Source organism: Apodemus sylvaticus, chromosome 19 (assembly GCF_947179515.1).
Source record: "Apodemus sylvaticus chromosome 19, mApoSyl1.1, whole genome shotgun sequence".
NCBI lineage: Eukaryota > Metazoa > Chordata > Mammalia > Rodentia > Muridae > Apodemus > Apodemus sylvaticus.
In genome coordinates, this window is record NC_067490.1 from 44,288,484 (window position 1) to 44,309,386 (window position 20,903).

The 20,903-nt window shown below is 47.0% G+C and overlaps 1 protein-coding gene and 1 pseudogene across 1 annotated transcript in view; one reads left to right on the plus strand and one right to left on the minus strand.

Annotated features, from left to right (window-relative positions):
* Nucleotides 1–20,903, minus strand: part of Fig4 (FIG4 phosphoinositide 5-phosphatase) — a 109,845-nt gene that overhangs the window by 33,874 nt on the left and 55,068 nt on the right. Inside the window, exons 16-20 of the mRNA XM_052164536.1 lie at nucleotides 13,834–13,972; nucleotides 5,994–6,052; nucleotides 4,447–4,594; nucleotides 2,463–2,546; nucleotides 574–769 (exon numbers count right to left, since the gene is read on the minus strand). Coding sequence (XP_052020496.1) covers nucleotides 574–769; nucleotides 2,463–2,546; nucleotides 4,447–4,594; nucleotides 5,994–6,052; nucleotides 13,834–13,972 — 626 coding nt within the window. The remainder of the gene's footprint in view (nucleotides 1–573; nucleotides 770–2,462; nucleotides 2,547–4,446; nucleotides 4,595–5,993; nucleotides 6,053–13,833; nucleotides 13,973–20,903) is intronic.
* Nucleotides 2,050–2,168, plus strand: LOC127670291 (uncharacterized; annotated as a pseudogene).

Below are 20,903 nucleotides of genomic sequence, written 5' to 3' on the forward strand. Positions count from 1 at the left end.
GCTGGTTTCCAAAATAACTTTATTTTCCCAAACATCGAGTGGGCTAGATTTGGCCAACATCACTCCACTGACTCCTCAACTAGCAGGATGAGTTCTTAACGCATTGTGACTTTTAGCTATTTCTAGAAAGCAACTGTTTCTGTCCACTTCTTTTCCTTACTATATTAGTAAATTGATTTGGACAGGATTCATTTCCACAAGGGCTATCCAAAGACTGTGGGGGGAGCCAGCTCCAAACCCTGCAAGCCAGCTCCAAACCCTGCAAGCCAAGTGTCCAGTGGGGGATAACAGACATCAAGTGGATAGGATACTCAAGGAAGGGCAGGCCTCTCTTAAAGCTTCCAAAGTGGTAAGAAATTTACCATTACAGAGAAGAACAAAGGCCAAAGCATTTCTCGGGTCTACACAGAATGTAGCCATCCCATGCCACGTGCCTGGGGCACCGCACCAAAGCAGTGTGAGTTGGGTAACATGACATTTTCTTGCTCTTGGCCTTCTAAGCAAAAGCAGAATTTTAAAGATCATTTTCCAGAGCCTCAGGCTAGATCGCACACGCTCCCCCGTCCCCCGCACCTCAGTCACTTTGGCACTGTCTCCGGTGTCAGTCATCTTCACAGGGGTGGATCGCTGAGAGATAGAGCCTTCTTCTTCCCTGTCGGTACCAGAGTCGTCCTCAGAGCTGCTGGACACGGCCTCCTCACTGGGGGGTGGCGGGGCACTGGCGGCTGTTTTCCGCTGCAAGACAGTTTCATCTCTGTTGCTTTTGTTCCTTTGAGGAGATGGAGGTGAGTGTGAATCATCTGCAAGCTGAACCTCTAACCACCGCTGTGGACAGCTGTGTCCTCGGCCAAAGGCCAAGCAAAGCATAAGGCTATGTGAGAAGCCAGTGTCTGGATTCAAGTCATATTCAAGTGGGAAGCCCAGGATTTACCTACACATGACAAAATTGCCGTAATTGAAAAAAATAAGACAGGCTGGAGAGATGGCTCAGTGGTTAAGAGCACTGACCGCTCTTCCAGAGGTTCTGAGTTCAAATCCCAGCAACCTCATGGTGGCTCACGCACCTGATGCTGTCTTATGGTGTGCCTAAAGACAGTGACAGTATATCCACCTACATGAAATAAATAAATAAATCTTGAAAAATAAAATAAGCCAAACATAGTTGGGGAGAGGGGCAGAAGCTTTCTCATCACGTAGCATCTTCTGGTAACTGAAATTGGGATTGTCCACATTTCTAATTCAGAAAGAGGACTATGTTTGAGATCTTACAGCTTGTGTTGTGGGAGCTGGGGCTGGAACTCAGAGCCTTCTGCTTGTGGAGCAGGGATTGTACTGACTGAGCCATCTCCCCAGGCCCTGCCCCTTACTGTTAAAATATTTCACTATATGTTACTAAAAGCATAGCAATACATAGAAAAATCTCAGGAAAGAAAAAAAATGCAATATATCTCACCAGACTTAGATATTGTAAAAAACAAAACAAAACTCCACTCTGATCTTCCCCACCTAAAACTTAATCTATTTCTGGGCTGATCTCCCTCCCATCTAGCTGTCCAGATGTTTATCTGTCCCGTGATCACCTTGGGTTCAAACTCCTCAACACTTTCTTTTAAACTCTTTTAGCATCTAGTCAAGGCTTGATGTGAAACACCCGAGAGGTCGTGGGTTTAAGGCACAGAAGTGATGCATCTGGAAAATATTTGTATATGACCCCGTGTGTAAATTACACGCAGCTAAATCCAATTGGGCTTGCAATCCTAAATACAAGTGGGACACTGTGTCTACATCTTTCCGTGACTTCCGCTCCAAGCTGAGAAGCAGTGTTACCACTGTAACAGGACGGTCATGAGGCAAATGAGAGTTTTTGACCAGAACACTACACACTTCACTCCAGTCTCTCAGTGGGAAGATGCAAACATGAGGGGAGAGGGGGGTCTCTTCATGTTATTAGATATAGAAATGTTCTTCCTGCAAATAATGTTACAGCCACGCACAGGAAACCCATCAAGTTCTCAGTGATAGTATTCTTGCCTTTATATTCAGATGCCAATCATTTCTCAGCCTTTTGGCTAAGATCAAGTGTAGTATCTGTTCTTATCAGTTTATATTCAGATGCCAACTAAAATCAATCAATACAATAAGTAGAATAAGCACAGATGTTAATTATTTTATGTTGAGGAACAAAGGAAGCTGGGTTATTTATAGAGCATCTATTCCTCATCTTTATAGCACATTATGTGCTCAATTTAAATTAGTAAAATATAGCATGCTGCTGAGATTACTGTAAGTTCTGTTTTCAACAGTGATCATTTCAATGAGCCCAGTGCTATGAATGAACAACCATTAGAGATGCAATGAACAGATTGTTAGATGTGACATTGTTAGTTCTGGATGGGAATATTACTGCAAGCACTCCGATTTTACATGAATCTTTAAATTTTCATTCTATATGCAAATCTTACCCCAGTACAGATTTTCCAGTTTCGTCTGGTTTTCGCACGGTAAATGGGCTTGGATCAATGCCAACAGTTTTAGGCATAAAATCACTAGAAAAAAATGAAGAAGTTAAAAAAAAAAACTGTATACACCTTACTGTCTCTGTAGATGATGCTGGCTCACTGTAACCTGCTAACCCTGCTTCTGGGCTGCACATATTCTAACACAAGTACTCATGAGCGCTTCGGTGGATGGGACTCCCCAATAATAGCTGATGTCCCTGTGACCGTGGTGTCTTCTCTCATAACTGTAGGAGCTGAGGAACTCTGAATGCAAAGTTGGGTTTGCTGGAAAGTGATGACATCCCAGGCACGCCTAGGAAGTATACCATCTGGCTAGTTATCAGTTAGTTCCCAGGTAAACAAGCCAGTGGCCAGACTGTCAGCTGCCCAAGCCTGTGCACCGTACATTTAAGCCAGACCACTGAAGGAGGTGGACGGAATGATCAAAGAACAGGGGCATGGATTAAAAGAGCAGCATCTACCTCATTAACCCAGGGCTCATTTGCATACCACTGTGGGGACGCTTCGCATAGAAGCTAACCTAATGTCCTAATTGAGCTAAGCCCAAGTCCCTTCCTCAGCATCAAGGTCTATCTTCCTGAACCGCAGAAGCCAGGGATATCACAACCCGGGACAACAGAGCAGCAGTTCTGGGAGTCCTTGCCCTCGCCTCCCAAATGCTGAGCTGATAGACCTGGGCCACCACACCAAGTGTCTATTTAATAGACTGAAAATGTCTTGGCAATGCAATTGCATTTTTCTTTGTTTCTAAATTATAGAGAGGAGGAGCAAGAGGGGAGGAGATGAAGAAGGAGGAGGAGGAAGAGGAGAGGGAGGAGGAGGAGGAAAAGGGGAAGGGGAAAGGGAGGGGGAAGGGGAGAGGGAGGGGGAGGGGGAAGGGGGGAAGAAGAAGAAGGAGGAGGAGGAGGAGGAGGAGGAGGAGGAGGAGGAGGAGGAGGAAGGAGGAGGAGGAGGAGGAGGAGGAGGAGGAGGAGGAGGAAGAAGAAGAAGAAGAAGAAGAAGAAGAAGAAGAAGAAGAAGAAGAAGAAGAAGAAGAAGAAGAAGGAAGAAGAAGAAGAAGAAGAAGAAGAAGAAGAAGAAGAAGAAGAAGAAGAAGAAGAAGAAGAAGAAGAAGAAGAAGAAGAAGAAGAAGAAGAAGAAGAAGAAGAAGAAGAAGAAGAAGAAGAAGAAGGAAGAAGAAGAAGAAGAAGAAGGAAGAAGGTATCCACAGATTCCACGAGTGTGAATTTGCTTACTCACTAAAAACTATGTGTAGCCACAAACCCACACCCCTTCTGCAGTCACTCCCAGGCGGCACGTGTCTGTAAGGCGCAGCCCGAGCCTGAGTCACCCAGTCCTCATGCTGGAGAGGCTCCGCAGGCCTGAACGTGGGCTCTGCTGTTAGCTTGCTCTCACTGTAAATGAGTGTCCTTTAAGCCATCTATTCAGGGCTACATTTTCACAGTTGTGTGTCTTTTCTGTTGGCCATCTTGCTGTTTATAACAGTCCCTGAGCACAAGGCTGTGGCTATCCAGTGTTTCTAACAATAAGAAGCCTGTGATGAGCCTTGTGGAGAAAGCATGCCTTAGATAAGCTTGAGTTACACTGACTTAGCTATTAACACAATGCGGGGAGGAAGGGAAGGGAGGGGGAGGGGAGAAAGAAGCAGGGGAGGGGAGAGAAGGGGAAGGGAAGAGAGAGGAATGGAAAATACTGAGTTGATTACAAGCGGCAAATTACAGCTAGCAGGGGGCAGATTTCAACTTATCAAATAAGAACAATTAACCCAGTTGGTAATGAGGAATTTGAAGCCACAGGCTCCCCATCACAGGAGGCATTCTGACTTGAGGCCCCCATCTCTGAGCAGCTTGTAGAACAGACGTACCTCTATGAACTAGAGAAATGTGAGTTTCCCAGTGCTTACAGTTTTGAGGTACCCACAACATACCGTGCTGAACTTGTCATGGCCAAGCAAAAGGTGTCATCAAAACTACTCAGTTCATACGGCCGGAAGAACTCGTTGTGAATATCAATCTCTTCTTCCCATCTGTGAAATTTCTTCACCATCAACTTCTTTAAGTTTGCAGCACAGATAACTAAGAAATACAACTTCCTGTCACTAAATCGCCAGGAGAGTACCTCCAGCACACACGTGTGCCATACCATCAGTGTTACAGCACACACGTGTGGAATACCATCAGTGCTCATAGACAGCCTTGTCACAGCCTGTAATGGACACAGCACTGACCCAGTTTTCCCAGCTCCAGTTCCTAGCACTTAATCAGGAAAGGGATTCCTGTGCGCACACACGTGAACACACACACACACACACAAAACAATGCAGATCTGCCCGTGTAACAGCTCTAAGGTGAGTCTTTGGAAGTCCACGGTAGAAAGCAGAGTTACTTCAGAAATTTAATTACTCGTTCCCCTAAATCCATTTTTACTCTTCAATCCTTCCCTTGTACAGCCTGCCTTCATCAAGCGGACAGCAGCTCTTCCCTAACTCTCTGCTGTCATTCACACCCTACTAACGGTCCTGGGTAAAGTCCTGTCTGAGCCAGGTTAGGGGCTAGGTAGGTAAAGGTGTTTGCAGCCAAGGCTAACGATGCGAGCTCCATCTGGGAACCCACGTGATAGAGTCCGTGATCTCCACACACCTTCCGTGGCACACCCCCATACACGTACATGGCCACACAACATAAAATAAGGTGCTTTCCTTTCTCCAAAACAACTAATCCACCTTAGCAATATTATTAATGATTTTGTCCAGAGTTTCAAGTTGCACATACTTGGGAGAGGAATTAATAATTTAATAACCTTAGTAACCTGTTCTGAACTTCCCCACCCAACGTTCAGATGCAGAAGCCTAGATTAAACAGACTCATCACCTGCTACATATTTTACAAATGGAACATTGGCTGTGTCCGAAGTCAAAATAATAAATTACCAATATAGTCAAAGAATGCGGACCTCACACCATCAACTTAAACTTGGAAAGTCTGTTCTAAGGTACAGTACATTTAGTGTATTCCTTTATATAATTTCTCCTGCCTTTCTCACACATTAATAAAATTTAGTTTCAATGTGATTAGGATACATACATAAAAATATATGTTCTGCTTATAAGTGTGTCCTTAACTTCCTTTGCATCTCTTTAAAATGTCATAGAAAAAATTTAATATTTAATATAATGAGTCCTAACTCAAAATGAATCATTATGTCAACCCAGTGTTTGCACAGCTTATCTAATAAGTATGAGCCACATACTTATTATACATACTGCGCAGGGTGCACAGCCTGCTCAGATAAAAGGAAGTATAATCATCTCCTCCTAGAATATGCTAAGAGACGGACGCATGGTTTCCCTAACCAAACAGCAGCATAGTAAGTCAGCTTCTTCTGTAAGACAGAGCATCAAATGCTTCAATGCTTTAAGCCTTTAAAGGCATAGTTTGGAAATCCGTAGTAGAAATGCGAGAGGCCGGTACTCACCCTCATCGTAAGGCAGCGGCAAATGCTTCACCACCTCTGGCGTCCACCAGTAAGTGTAACTGCAAAAATCAAAGGGACAAGGGGACCAAACATCAATGCTGGCTTTCTACAAGCCACCAAATAGAAACCTCGGCCTTCTCCTTCAAAGGTTCTTTCCCTCCTGGGATAGCACATTGGGAGAGCGCTGGACATGGCAGGTTTCACACACTGATCAGCTTCTCACGCCTTCCAACATCTCCCGTCTCCACCAGAGACTTGCAGAATGCCAAGACACTCTGCTGTTGTTTCGTTAGAGCTAAAGACAGATTCTCATAAACAATGGTGACTTGAGGTTACTCCTCTAGAGACAATGTCACCGGGTACACAGTGAGCCGTGATCCAAGTCTTGCTATTGAGCACCAAGGCTGCTTTTCTGCTATGGGATTTGTGTATAGTTAATAAAGCAGTTCAATGAAACCACAAAGGAGTAAATTGGATAGTTCTAGAAAAAAAAAAAGTTCCCTTAGGGCACAACATGAGCGCGCTGTTCTTTTTAGCTGAGAACACCAGCCGCTTATGGGCAGAGGCCAGCTTCAGGATCCAGAACCCCAATGGTCTGGCCTTCTCTGGGATATTCATCTCTGACATATAGAGAGAACTGGAACAAGTCCTGAGACCAAGAATTTAATTGTATATCAAATTCTAATGAAATAGAGATTCTGCTGGGCAGTGGTGGTGCATGCCTTTAATCCCAGCACTTGGGAGGCAGAGGAAGGTGGATTTCTGAGTTCGAGGCCAGCCTGGTCTACAGAGTAAGTTCTAGGACAGCCAGGGCTACAAAGAGAAACCCTGTCTCAAACCCCCCCCCCCAAAAAAAAACAAAAACAAACAAAAAAAATGAAGTAAAGATTCTAGGAGAAGAAAGAGCTCTGTCAAAATCTGTACAAGCTAGAAAGTGAAAATAACGCATACAAATTTAAAAGAAAATCAGATTTCCAATAGTTTAAAAATAAAGCCTATGGCCCAAAATACTACAAAGAAAAATTAGCATGATGGGTTTTACAAGATAAAAATGCTGACATTATGATCTTAAGTAGTCCTAATTATGAAAGAAAAAAAAGATGGAGGATCATCCGAATGCTACAGGCAGGGTATCGCCCAGAGACGGCAAGCTGAACCCACTGGGGGGTCGGGGGCAGGCAGCAGGGCAGGATGCCTGCGACACGGGTGTGAGCGTGTTGACAGGGAAGAGGCTTGCTGGAGTCTGACCGGGCTTGCTGTCCACATCCTCCATGGCCAGTTAGCCCTTGGCCTTCCTACAAATCAGAAGACAGCAGGCCCAGCAGGGATCCTGGTGTTTTACAAGCCACGGGGGGTAGGGGTGGGAGGACGCTGAAGAATTGCCATGCCTGCTGCTTATGGGGACCTAATTCAATTGTTCAACATTTATTGATCCCGTACACTGTATCGGACACTGCCCTACACGTTCAAAGAGCCACGCCAAAAATTAACAGCAACACATGAGGTACAGCGGCAGGAAGAGGTAAGCTGCAGACCTTCAGGTGTCCTGGAGCAGGCGAGCTCCGAATCTTACTTCACCAGACGTGGTTCTGGTTCAACTCATTCCCATGCCTCAAATAGAGAGGAACAGATCCCAACAACAAGTCAGCCAAGGAGACCTCAATCCCAGCAACATTAAAGAATCACATTTTCCATAGAAATAGGTTATGAGAAACCTAAAAAGATAAATTCACCTTCATATCAGTGACATTCATACTAGTTCCACTTACTTTCTTACTAATTAGGTCAGAGAAAGATACAAACCAACTGTCGGGAGGGTGGGGTGTGATGGGGCCCACGTGCACATAAGGCAGACTGTGTGTATCTTCTACTCTCTGATGGCCTAACCCAGGCAAAGGAACACGGCAGAGAAGATATCAGCCAGTCTATAAGGAACTCGCTAAAATGATGTTGCTTACAATTCGCATGCTTAGGAAAAAGAAGCAGACGTTGTCTAAGGAATGAGTCTTAACGTAGAGCACACTGTACGGATGCGGTGGTTTGGATGGGAATGGTCCCCACAGGATCATAGATTTGAACGCTCTGGTTGGTGAACTGATCTAGGAAACATTACAAGTGGCCTTGTAGGAGGAGGTATATCACTGTGGGACAGCTCTGAGGTTTCAAAAGCCCAGGGCAGGCCCAGTTTCTGCGCGCTTCCTGTCTCTCTGTCTGTCTCTGTGTCTCTCTATCTCTCTGTCTCCGTCTCTCTCTGTGTATCTCTCTCTGTGTTTCTCTATCTCTCTCTGTCTCCATCTCTCTCTCTCTGTCTCTTTCTGTGTCTCTCTATCTCTCTCTGTCTCCGTCTCTCTCTCTGTCTCCGTCTCTCTCTGTCTCCCTCTGTCTCTCCCTGTCTCTCTGTCTCTGTCTCTCTCTGTCTCTCTATCTCTCTATATGTCTCTGTCTCTCTGTCTCTGTCTCTCTCTGTGTCTCTCTATCTCTCTCTGTCTCCGTCTCTCTCTGTCTCTCTGTCTCTGTCTCTCTGTCTCTCTGTGTCTCTGTCTGTGTCTGTCTCTCTCTGTCTCTGTCTCTGTCTGTCTCTGTCTCTCTGTCCCTGTCTCTCTCTGTCTCTCTCTGTCTCTCTGTCTTTCTGTCTCTGTCTCTGTCTCTTTCTGTCTCCCTGTCTCTGTCTCTATCTGTCTCTCTCTGTGTCTCTCTCTCTCTGTTTCTGTCTCTCTGTCTGTCTCTGTCTCTCTCTCTCTGTCTCTCTCTCTGTCTCTGTCTGTCTCTGTCTCTCTCTCTCTGTCTCTCTGTCTCTCTCTGTCTCTCTCTCTGCCTCCTGCTATGATACAAGTTCTCTGTCACTGCTCTGTCTCTCTCTGTCTCTGTCTCTCTGTCTCTGTCTCTCTCTGTCTCTGTCTCTCTCTCTCTGCCTCCTGCTATGACACAAGCTCTCTGTCACTGCTCTGCTGCTCTTCAGTGTCACAGTGACAGAAAAGTTAGGTAAGACAGATGGGCAACTAGAATTAAGAAATACCTTTGTCTCAGTGAGTTGAGACCAGGCCACAGGTTTTAAAACCACATTACTAGAGTGCATTTCCTTAAGTAATATAAAATGGTTTTAAGAATATTTTCTGAAAAACCTAAGTCCTGGGTGTGTCTCAGAAATAAAGAAGCCCATGAGAAAGACACGCCCTGGAGAGAACTGACTGAGAGAGAGGGGGTGAGAGGCGCATTTGCTCACAGAGAAGATGTCTGTGCAGGGCATGAATCTGCCTTGGGGCTGGGGGATCACAGAACAGGACACAGATGTTGGAGAACCTCCTCCTCTGTATACAATGCCCCATAAATCATTCCCAGTATTGAGAGTGCTAAGTTCCACTGGGTTACTTCGATCAAAGGGAAATTTAAGATGGATCATCTCTAACTCTCCCAGCTACCTGAGACTTCCTAGAAACAAGATATATCAACATGAACAAAGAAGCCAATGTCTGTGAGCCACGGACAGGGCACTAGCATCCTTAAGACTGACAACTGTCAACACATCCCAACCAGGAAGTACCACAGCGTTGGATGGATGGAGTCGTAAGATGGCACGCCCCAGCTTCTAGTCAGCATTCTTCAAGACTGGAGATGAAGATGGCCTGCTGATTAAATCTGAAGAAGTATTTTATAGACTTAATACGATAGGAGTATTTCGCTAATAAAAAGGATGCACTTAATGACTTTTTCTTTCTTGAGGCAGCAGGCAAAGTGTATACTTTCGCCTGTCTGGAATGGTGACCATGTGGGGGCGTGATACAGTTAAGGGCATGGTGCTTCTAGCGGATAGGAAGCCCAAGGACGCTGTCTCAGCAATGCTGAGAACAGCTACAGTCAGTAGGGAGTCCTACACCTAATGGTGAACAGATTGCAGACACTGAGTGGTGGTCCCGGCAGTCTCACCATCACTGGCAAAACTCAGGCCAGCCTGTGACCACTGCCGCGGACATGGCCGCAAGCTTCGGATAGACTTTAATATCCACTGCAACACACAGGGCACGGTGGGCTGAGGAGGGTCAGCAAGCAAGATGTCAGTGAAGTGGATCTCTGCGCAAGGCGAGAAACAACGTGTAAGGAATCGTATCAATGACCTGCTCCTTCCAGGGAGCACAGTCTGGGCACCAACCTAGGCTTGCCAAACATAGGAAAGATGGAGACTCTGGTTAGATAGGGTACTCACATACCAGACTGTGAGCAGGACCAGAAAATCCACCAACTCTAAAAATAAATGAAATAATTAATGTGTAATAGCTAAAAATATCTAAAAACAGGCTGGGGACTTCACAGGCATCTGAGGTAACACATGACATACTGACCAGGCTTTGAGCAAAGGTTCAGCGAATAGTTTGAGCCATTTCATCACATATGGGGTTCAAAGTAACAGAGGTGGCTACTAGAGTAAGTTCTATGTCCCCCTCTGTTATCAGTAAAAAACATTACATCATTGGTAAACACAGGCTAAGGACAAGAGAGCCACCAAGTTTGAAGACCCAGATGAATGCATAATCAAGTGATCATTGCTATTGCATCATATAAGGGATGAAACAGTGCCCAAGTCTCCAGATTGAATGAGCATCCTGTTACAGAACAAAGGTCAGAGAACACCAGCCGGACTCAGTGGGCGCTAAGGTTATAAACGATCTCACCTGACGCCCAGGGGCGCACAGCTTTCCTGATTAGGAAGCAGAATCAGAGCAGGTGACTGACCGTGAACGGTGACTTGGGTGGGTCTGTCACACAACCCCGGGAGATGTCCCAGGGTCCGGTTCCTTCACATTTGTGTCTCTCACTTATGCATTAAGGCCATCTGTCCCGTGACCAGGCAGAGCTTCCACTGGAGGGACTGGGACACCAGCCCACCCACAAAACCTTCAACCTACAATCTGTCCTGCCTGAAAGGTGTGCTGGGTACAGGTGGCCCAGAGAGGTGGGAATGGCCAACCAGTGACGGCTCCAACTGAGACCCACGAACACCTGACACTGCTTGGAGGGCCAGGAACCAGAGACTGAGTAGCCCAGACACCGACAATAGAACCAAACACAACTGGCAAAGGGTAAATGAAACGATTCCTACTGACAGGCTGCTGTACTCACAGAGTATAACTGATTGGTCATGTGACTGATGCCTAGCCCAACTGTCATCAGAGAGACTTCACCCAGCAATGGATGGGAGCAGAGGCAGAGACCCACAGCCAAAGAGCAGGGGGAGCTTGGGGGAGCTTGGAAGAGGGAGAAGAAGGATTGTAGGAGCTAGAGGGGACAGAATCCCACAAGAACATGGCCCATGGAATTAACTAAGCAAGATTTAGAGGGCCTCAAAAGACTGAAGCGGCAATCAGAGTCTGTGTGGTCTGACCCACCAGGTCCTCTACATACATGCCAATCAGAGTGTGTATGATCTGACCCACCAGGTCCTCTACATACATGCCAATCAGAGTGTGTATGGTCTGACCCACCAGGTCCTCTACATACATGCCAATCAGAGTGTGTATGGTCTGACCCACCAGGTCCTCTACATACATGTAATGGTTGTTTTGCTTTGTCTTCTTGTGGGACTCCTAACATAGGAGTAGGGGTGTCTCTGACTCTTTTGCCTGTCCTAGGACTCTTTTCTTCCTGCTGAGGTGCCTCTTCTGGCCTTAATGTGGGGGCAGGTGCGTAGTCTTGTTGTAACTTGTTATGTTATCCATGTTCAGTGGATATCCCTGGGAGGCCTGCCCTTTGCGGAAGGAAATGGAGGAGTGGTGTGGTGAGAGACAGGGAGGGTGAGAGGGAGGGGAAACTAAGGTCAAACGTAATAAATGAGAGAGTCTTGTCTGATATCACCTCCGGTTTAACTGTTCATTTACCTTGGGACTTATCCTGATTTAACAGTCATCAAAATGACTTATATAGCTGGGTGACACTAAAAAAACAATCCCAACCCAAGCACTAACTGCATCTTAAAGTGACAAGCTCTGTTTATGAGCAGTGTCAGCCGGTGATTTAAATCAAACAGGCTCCGTCTGATCCCGCAGAGGACAAACAAGGGCAGTAGAGTAGCGGCTGGGGCTGCATTATCCACCTGGATAAGACAGCGTTTTCTGGGTCAGAAACCACTGTGCTCTAACTACTCCTGCGGAATCATCTGAGAGGCTGAACCACCTCAGCCACCGCACGTCCTCTCCATACGCACCTCAGTCTCCTATCTGAGGATATAACACCAGCCTCCTTTCGTTCCCACACACAGGCTCCCAAACCACCTGCCTCAATTATGTAACCCAAGGTAAGCAAGCAGCTTTATACCTGTCAATACGTACATCATTTCTGCTGCAGAGAATGGGGTGTTGGTTGTTTCCAGGTAGTACATTAATTGTTTCAGTACTGGGTAATGTAACATTTCAGAAAACCAACCATATTTTCCTTTGGTCAATTACCAGCAAAGCTAAGTGCAAGTGTTTATACAAACTTCATAAGACATTATTCATTCAAAATTTTTGTCAATAAGATTGGTAATAAATCATCGTTTTCAACAATAATTATAATTTCAAAATGCACAGAGCTTCATTTATAGAGAAAACCCATGAATTAAGGTATTCATTCTAATATGAGCGAATCAACAAAAGTGCTAAGCCTGAGGCTTTGCTCACATTTTAAATTTTCTTGCCGCAGCCCAGACTTTTCCAGCTACGTTAGCGGTTTGGACTGTCTGTGGTCTGTGCTCACAGTGAGCAGAGCTGGCAACAATCCAAAGAACTGTCAAAGCAACTCTGCTGTCTCTCCCAGAGGCTGCGAGAAGAAAGCTCTCTGGGAGATCTGCGGCACTACTTGCTTTCAGGGCAAACCGGCCAGGTTCCAGTTTCCTATATGCTGCTCAAGAGGCGCGACTCATCAGGTCAGCGCGGGCGGACGCCTCACTTAGAACATGGAGGAGCGGGGGGGGGGGGGGGGGGGTCCTAAGTCCTCACGATGACTCTGCGGGGTGCACCCAGCCTCACGATGACTCTGCGGGGTGCACCCAGCTGTTCACATCTTGCACATGAGGAAAATGAGGGTCAGAGAGGTCACAGACATTGTCTAACGCCACACGCGTATTGATACTCCAACTCAAATGCACACAACGCGTAGGCTCACCATACCTGACACCATATTAAGCTGCTCCGGGGAAACTGTTCTTTTCAGAAAAATCTTATGGGCTAAAGGTTAACGCATGCCCACTCTGGAGGCCAGGCTGGCCTAAACTTGCAGCAATCCCACCGCCTTAGCATCTTACTGCTAAGATTAAAGGTGAGTCCCTCCGTGCACAGCTCTTCTGAGAGTGTCATCACTGATTTAACTATAACCAAACGGCCTGCACTGGTGAAGGCCTCCAGAAGGCCAGATTGGCAGGAGTGGCCATCTGCCAACAGTCACTGCTCTGGGTTCTTGTCTGGACTATTAACCCAGAGCTATTTATATTGGAAGAAAGAACACTGGAAAACATTCTGCAGCTTTACTGTAACACAGTGAGCACTACTCAGCTACCACGCCCCAAGATGGACTCCGTGAGTCTTGGCTTTCTTTCTCATTTATAGGAAACATTCGAGAATGAAGTCGCTGGCTTGCTTTAGGTGTTCTGCACCACATCCTACATCCAGATAGATTTATCCGGATTCCAGGGACCATGCAGAACAACCAGCTACCAGTCATGATTCGCCAGAAATCACCAAGCTGAAAGCCAGGGCACACATGCTGAGACTCAGAGCTCTACGCCACTCACGTGACACTCACGTCCTACGACAGTTATTCAGTACAGCCGCCAACTGTGAGTTTCGGAGGTAGACTAGGGGAGCAGACTCACCTCCTTCTGGGGGGTAAGAGGCTCATGGTGTTTTTGTGATGCAGGTAAAAGTCTGTGGGGAGTTCCCAGAGATGAGGTTTCCCTTCTGCGGGGTGGAAAACACCCAAGAACAGGTTGATGGAATCTTGTCTATCAGCATCTAAAAAGCAAAATATAGAGATTTCAGAAAACCCATTACTATTGCTGTCTGCCCAGGGGGACATCTCCGGTGACATGAACCCAACTGTAGCCTCCTAGAACAGATCTCTAAAGAAGACACATTGATATTTTAAATTTCACACACACACACACACACAACTCAGTCATGCAAGTTCTGAGGAGATGAAAAGCCTTCCTTCTTTCTGATGGTTTCCTTTCACCTGAAGCCTCTCAGAACACAAAGGACGGGGGATAGAAATGGCTTCTTGAATGTTAGCTTGAAAGTCACACAATATTTAGAGTGGGTTTTATTTTTAAAATAAAAACTCACCCTCAGGACCTATTTACATAGCTCAAGTAAACATGGCACTTTGTTGTAAAGACAAGTAGGGCTGTGGGGGGAAAATGACCCAATTCCTACAGAAGTCCTGCTGCTGCGTGACCTCGACCAAGTCAGCTGTGCGGCTCCCACTCCAAACGCCCTTGCTTCAGCAGAAGTGCTGTTCACAGCCTCGCTGCCCCTCAAAGGCAAGACTGGCCCCTCGGTGACAATGAAGGCAGCAGCAGCACGTGAACAACAGCCCCATCCACCTCACCTGCCCCCTCAACAGTCCTCCCACACGGCAGTGCCATCAAGTGACAAACCTGACTGGCACGTGTCCTGTGCCCTTTCCCCGTCATGCTTGGCAGTAGGCAAGCGCGCTGCAATGCTCTTCAGCCTGCCCTCCCCACCCGCACGCTCTCCTCCCGCTGCCTTCACCCCTCCTGCTCATTTCCTTCTTGCCACTTGGCCCGGAGGCCTCGATAGTCCAGTTTTCCACAGATATTCACAACAACCTCTTTCTGAAAATAGTGGAGGACTACCCGCTCGCTGCAGGACCAAGAAAATAAAAGGTATTTTCTTCTGACAGCTACAGGGAATATAGACACCTGAAATCAGGATGGACATGTCATTTTCGCAAAAGCAAATGAAACGTCAGATATGTACGCCTATGATTAATATTTTATCAGGAAGCATCCCATTAAAACAACACTTACCTTTCAGCCTAAACGGAATTCATATGAAAGGGATGTGTTTCTAGGCTCAGTGTCTTTGGGGCCTTCTATTGATTTGCTGCGGGAAAACGAGTGTTACATGACACAGGCAGCCCCACCCCAATTTCTGCCTCAGCACACAGACTGAAGTAAACACACTGCTCTCGCAGTAACTGTCTTCTCTGTGCTTCTTGAAGGCACTTAAGGCATTTGAGAATTCCTGTCTCACAGCGCCCCAGAATAGCCTCATGCCGCCTAAAGTGGCTTTCTTGTCATGTTCTAAGCCATGTTCCCAATGAGTCCCTCTCACCTTTTAAATATCATCTTCCTTAAAATTCTAGTGAGTAAGGTAACCTCAGAGGGGGCGGCAGAGGCACCTCAGACTCACAGGTAACCCTTCATAGATCACTGGGAGGTCCCGAAGCTGCCACTGCCGCTGTCACAACAGAAAGTGTCTCTGTGGTGGCACAGTCACCTGAGCTTGGGCTACAAGGCCACCCTACAAGACTGAGCATTGGCTGGGCACTTATTATACTTTTTTCTTATGACTTATTTATTTTATGTTTATGAGTGTTTTGTCTACAGGTACATCTGCACACCAGAAGAGGGCGGGCATCCGGTCTCACGGAAGGAACTACAGTCTTAGACAGTTGTTCACTACGAAGGAGTTGCTGGAAACTGAACTCGGGACCTCTGAGGAACAGCCAGTGCTCTGAGCCATTTCTCCAGCCCAAGACACTTTTGTTTGTTTGTTTTCTGGCTTTTTGAGACAGGGTCTCACTACATCACCCTGGCTATCCTGGAACTCAGTATGCAGACCATTTTACCCTTGAATTTAGAGACCTGCCTGCCTCTTCCTCTGCCTTCCAGGTGCTCTACAAACTCTACAGAGAGATGGACTAAAGCAAATCTCTCATCCCTTAGGCTTCTGTCAGGCATTTTGTCAGTGGTGAGGCTTTCGACCTAGAAATATGCTTCTAAACCTATACTTCACACAAGTATAGGTAAGAGGCACACAAAAGGCTGTGTTCAAAGAATTTACTCTGGAGTATCCCGGACATACAGTAAAAATAACTAAATAGCGCTTCTAAAGGATAAAGTGCCATACTGTTACGAAGCAGCATGTTGCTGAAGAACAGATAGCACCACCAAGTTTATTCACATCATTGCAAAGGGCAAGCGCAGACTATAAATCATGTGAGCCACAGAAGACATACAATCACATTTGCCTAAACATGAGCAACTGGTCATCTCTGGGGGTGGGCATTATGACTTATTTGTGAGATACTCTGTACTTACTAAAATAGACACATAAGGTTTAATTGAAAAGAAATCAATCATTCTAGAACCTTCCACGCTCTTTATTGTAGATACAAGGATAACAAGAACCTGGCTGTTGAAGTTTTATAATTTAGTAAGAAGCTGATGTGTATGTTTGTGTGTGTGTGTGTGTGTGTGTTTGTGTGTGTGCATGTTTGTGTGCATGTGTGTCTGTGTGTTTGTGTGTGTTTGTGTGCATGTCTGTGTGTGTATGTCTGTGTGTGTGTGTCTGTGTGTGTCTGTGTGTGTGTGTCTGTGTGTGCATGTCTGTGTGCATATGTGTGTGTTTGTGTGCATGTCTGTGTGCATGTGTTTATGTGCATGTCTGTGTGCATGTGTTTGTGTGTGTTTGTGTGCATGTGTGTCAGTGTGTGTGTGTCTGTGTGTGCGTGTGTGTGTGTGTGTGTGTGTGTGTGTGTGTGTGATGGGAGGAGCCAGGGACAGAGAGGGGGAGTTAGGGAAGGAAGGAGGTTGTGCTCTACAGACCTAACTGCAAAGACCCGAAGGGAACCAAGCCGTGCAAAACCAGAACAGGGTGGAGCAGAGAAGGGGCAGGGGGTGGCAATGGACAGCCAAGGATGACAGGGGCGCCACAGCCCGTGTCCCCCAGTCGTGGGAAGACGGTTGATTTTAAAGGTAACGGAAACCCCAGGAAGTGTCTTTGTTTTTGTCTGTTTTGAAGAGAAGAGTGATAGGACTGATTTAACTTTATTTTTTAATTACTTTTAACTTTTTAATCATTGTATTGACTCTGTGAATTTCACATCACGCACACCCATCCTACTCAACTTTCTGTCCCTTCACATCTGCCCTCTGCCCTTGTGACCGCCCAGCAAAAGAACACGAGAAAACAAGACAACTCCTGCTATGGAAGCTGTGCAGTGTCACAGTGTGTCACAGACTGTCACACAGCTGTCCCTTCTGTCCACACAGCTCTACTGCAAACGCTCATTGCAATGAGTCGCTGGTCTGGTTGGAGGCCTCTGGCTTCTGTTACACAGTCAGTAGTAGAACTTCACTCAGACTCCTCTCAGATACCCTGCTGCTGCCCGGTGTCATAAGGATCAGCTTTGGATCTGCAGGACCCCCCCCCCTCACGCACTGCAGCAGTTGGTAGAGGGGGTAGATGTTGGGGTGCGCCGGCTCAAAGCCCTGAATCTGGGTCTGTGTGGGTAGCTGCCTTGGTCAGGTCAACAGCTTTCCCGAACTGACATAACTTTAGAACGTGTAAGTCACGCTGGCTGAGGGGCACACGTGCCACTGTAGGACATGGGTGAGCCAAGTGTGTGGTGGAGAGATGGGAGGGAGGGGAAGTGGAACAGCGTGTGCTCCGTGAAGAGAGCCAGAACTGAAGGCCTGAGCAGTCTACGCTGCCACCTGAGGCCACAGAGATGTCCTGGCTCATGCCAAGACAGAGGCCCACGTCTGGGTCTACAGCCGTGCAGCAGTGGGGTCTGTGTTTATATCCATGGCCCATGGCACCAACAAAGGCCATTCGGATACCCCTGGTCTGGGCTGCTATGGTGATGTCTCAGGGCTGGGCAGAGCTGTCCGTGACCCTCACCTGCAGCGCAGGACAGCTGGCTCTGAGGGTGTGAGCATGGGAGAGCTAGCCCCACCCCTCGCCAGCTGCAGTCCTCAGGAGAGCTGACGCCATGCCTGGCCAGGACAGTGCTGGAGAGCTGGCCCTGACAACACAAGCAGGAGAGAGCTGCTCTATTTTTTTGCTGGCTGCTGTAGACAGGAGAGCTGGCCCCACCCCTGGCCTGGACAAAGCAGGAGAGCTGACTCTGGCGGCTCAGGTGCAGGATCCAGGGCTTGGAGTCAGCCCACCCCAACATCTACTACATCTGTGCACTGCTGGAGCCTGTAAAGGGGTGGAGCCTGCGAATGGGTGGAGCCTGCGAATGGGTGGAGCCTTGAAGGGTGGAGCCTTGAGGGGTGGAGCCTTGAAGGGGTGGGGCCTGTGAAGGGGCGGGCCCTGCAGACAAACCTGCAGGATCTCCATGACACAGAACAACAACAGGCTAGCTGAGGAGTCCCAGTGAGGACCCAGTATTGATGGTGTAGCAGAAGGCAGAGGCCTGAACCAGACCAGTGACTCATTGCAATGAACATTGGCAAGTAAAGAGGTGTGGACAGAGGGTAGACTGTGTGCACCCCGTCTCCATTGTCCATGGCAAGATCTTTCTTATTTATTTTGTTTTATTTATTTATTTATTTATTTATTTATTTATTTATTTATTTATTGTTCTCTTTGGGGGGGGAGGTCGCAAGGGCAGAGGGCAGATGTGACGGTGAATGCGATTAAGGTGCAGAATGTGAAATTCAAAAAGAATCAATTAAAAAAAAACCCATCCTCAGCGTAAGCAGTTCCTCCGGGGAAGGTAAATAAACCGCACTGCCTGTGAGCAGCAGGTTGTGACAGGCGGCTTGGAGATGAGTCGGAGCCACCACAGCTCTGAGAGCTGCTGCTGCACAAATTGTCTGCTGTGGAGAGGGCTCGGGGCACAGCGCAGTAGGAAAATACTTATTTGGCCTGTAAAAGCCCTGGGTTGGATCGCCCTGTGAAAGGCTGGAAAGGGAGGGAAGGGGAAGGGAGAACAGAGAGGGGAGAAGAGGGGAGGGGAGAAATGACAGAAGCAGCCCATTTGTATTTAGGACATAGAGTCAACAGGTTTGCTAACACAGGGGATTGTGAGTAAGATGGCGGGTAAGGAACCTGAAGGATTCAAGGATGGTTCTTAGGTATGAAGTGGAAAAAATGAGTGGAGAAAACAGGTTAAAGATAATGAAGGGTTTCTGGCTCAGAAATGGTATGTTTGAGAGGAGTGTGTGTGGCTGGTGTGTGTGTGTGTGTGTGTGTGTGTGTGTGTGTGTGTGTGTAGTGGGTATGTGATGGGTAGGTTGTATGTGAGTGTGAGTGTGTATGTATGTGTGTGTAGTGGGTATATAATAGGTATGTTGTATGTGTAGTGGGTATGTGATGGGTATGTTATATGTGTGACGTGAGTATGTGTGTAGTGGGTATGTGATGGGTATATTATATGTGTGTGTGTGTGTGTATGTATAGTGGGTATGTAATAGGTATGTTGTACGTGTAGTGGGTATGTGATAGGTATGTTATATGTGTGATGTGAGTGTGTATAGTGGGTATGTGATGGGTATGTTATATATGCAATGTGAGTGTGTGTAGTGGGTATGTGATGGGTATGTTGTGTGTGTGGTGGGTATGTGGTGGATGTAGGGGGTATATGGTGGGTGTGTGTGGGGTGTGTGTATGTCTGTGTGTGTGCCTGTGAGTCAAATCCAGGATCTTACACATGCTGGGCATGGGCTCTACCAATAAACCACATCTCTACCTTTGTTTCTGTGAGTCAGGGTCTTACTGTGTAGCTTAACCTGGCTTTAAACTTGCTGTGTAGCCCAAACTGGCCTTGAACTCAAGATCATTCTGCCTTAGCATCACAAGTGCTATGATTACAGTGTACCTCACCAAGCACAGTTACTTTGAGACTCAGATATATTAGAGAAATATGGTAGGAAGAGAATAATCAGGACCTAACACCCTTGTTCCCTAGTGTCTTACTGAGGAATATTTTACACTGTATTGTAAAAGGGATTTTGCAAATATAATGGAATTGCTCATAACAACTTCAAGATAACAGGGAAATTATTTTAAATTATCTGTAGTTATGTGAATCCTTTAAAGGCAGAAGAGGCAGTCAGGGAAGACCATATAGTAATCTGAAGGACAAAATGGATTCAGTGTGCCAGTGAGGGCTATAAAACAGAACAAGTCACAAGTCGCCCCTGGAGTCAGAGCCAGATGCCCATGAGAACACGGGGCATGAGAACTCAGTCCCACGACGGCATGGGATTCTGCCACCAGCCAGAGAGGGCCAGGAAGCCTGTGTGTAGCACCGGGGCTAACCAGCACGCTGACTTTACTTTCATTTTGGCTTTCTCGGTAGAGAACGCAAGTGGAATATTGGCATGGTCAGTCAACCGGAGGGTGAGGGAGGCATGGAGATGTGTCTGATTATCAAATATACAAGGATGCCCTGAGGGCAAAAGTGTAGACGGAGAAGAGAGGATGAAGGTTTAGAAATAGAGCAGCCATCCAGAGTCTGGGCGAAAGGGGTTGTGGGAAAGAGGAAGTGTTGGCCCAGACCAAAGTCGAATGGGTAAGAGAGAGACAGAGAAGGAACCAAGGAAGAGGCTCTGCTCAGGTGGGCAGAGAGCCGGGGCTGCGGCAGCAGGGAGACGTGGGTTAGAGAGAGATGGGAGGTTGGATGGAACACACTCCTGGGCTCTTGTTAACAGAAGTGACATAGAACACAGAGGAACTGTGCGCAACAAGGGTATATTATAGGAACAGAAGAGCAGGTTGCAAGTCAGAACAGAGCAGAGCAGAGGGCAGGGACACTCCAAGAGCAGGCTCTGTGCAGATATGCATGGTTTCTGCATTTGGCAGGGAAGGGAGGTTCCCTTCCATGACTTTGATTTTCTCGGTGAAGTGTGAGCCAGTGTCAGTGGCTGGGGTTCCGGTCAGCAGAGAGGACAAGGTGTGGAGC